General features: G+C 71.4%; 1 protein-coding gene across 3 annotated transcripts in view; it reads left to right on the top strand.

The window, feature by feature from the left end:
* Positions 1-6: 6 nt before the first annotated feature.
* The window catches only part of RBM24 (RNA binding motif protein 24), a 15,579-nt gene continuing 15,141 nt past the window's right edge, over positions 7-444 (top strand). For all 3 annotated transcript variants that reach the window (XR_001358649.2, XR_001358648.2, XM_006031548.3), the window contains exon 1: positions 7-296. Coding sequence is in view for 1 of the 3 variants with exons in the window: in XM_006031548.3 (XP_006031610.1) it covers positions 129-296 (168 nt within the window). In the remaining 2 variants the exon portion in view is untranslated. The remainder of the gene's footprint in view (positions 297-444) is intronic.

Genomic DNA, 444 nt, shown 5'->3' with positions numbered 1-444 from the left:
GAGAGGCAGTGAGGAGGTGTCCGCCTGAGGGAGCTGCTCCGGAGCGACTCCCCCCCGCGTGTGAACGCCTCCCCCGTCCTCCCTTCCTTCCCTCCCTCCCCGGGCGCGGGCTGCCGGCGGGCCCCACCATGCACACGACGCAGAAGGACACCACCTACACCAAGATCTTCGTGGGCGGGCTGCCCTACCACACCACGGACGCCAGCCTGCGCAAGTACTTCGAGGTCTTCGGCGAGATCGAGGAAGCCGTGGTCATCACGGACCGGCAGACGGGCAAGTCCCGAGGATACGGATTTGTGAGTCCCGCCCGGGCTGGGGCTGGGGCGGGGGGAGCGGGCGGCTCTGGCCGCGGCCGCCTGGGGCAGGGCTGGGGGCAGTGCCGGGGATCGGGCCCGCTGTGGGCGGGGGGGGCTTCCAAAGATCACTCCTGGTGCGGGGGGCATT

This window comes from Alligator sinensis, unplaced genomic scaffold, assembly GCF_000455745.1.
Source record: "Alligator sinensis unplaced genomic scaffold, ASM45574v1 scaffold743_1, whole genome shotgun sequence".
Classification (NCBI taxonomy): Eukaryota; Metazoa; Chordata; order Crocodylia; family Alligatoridae; genus Alligator; species Alligator sinensis.
Note: the sequence above shows the minus strand (reverse complement) of the source record. Positions and strands in the feature narration are given on the sequence as shown.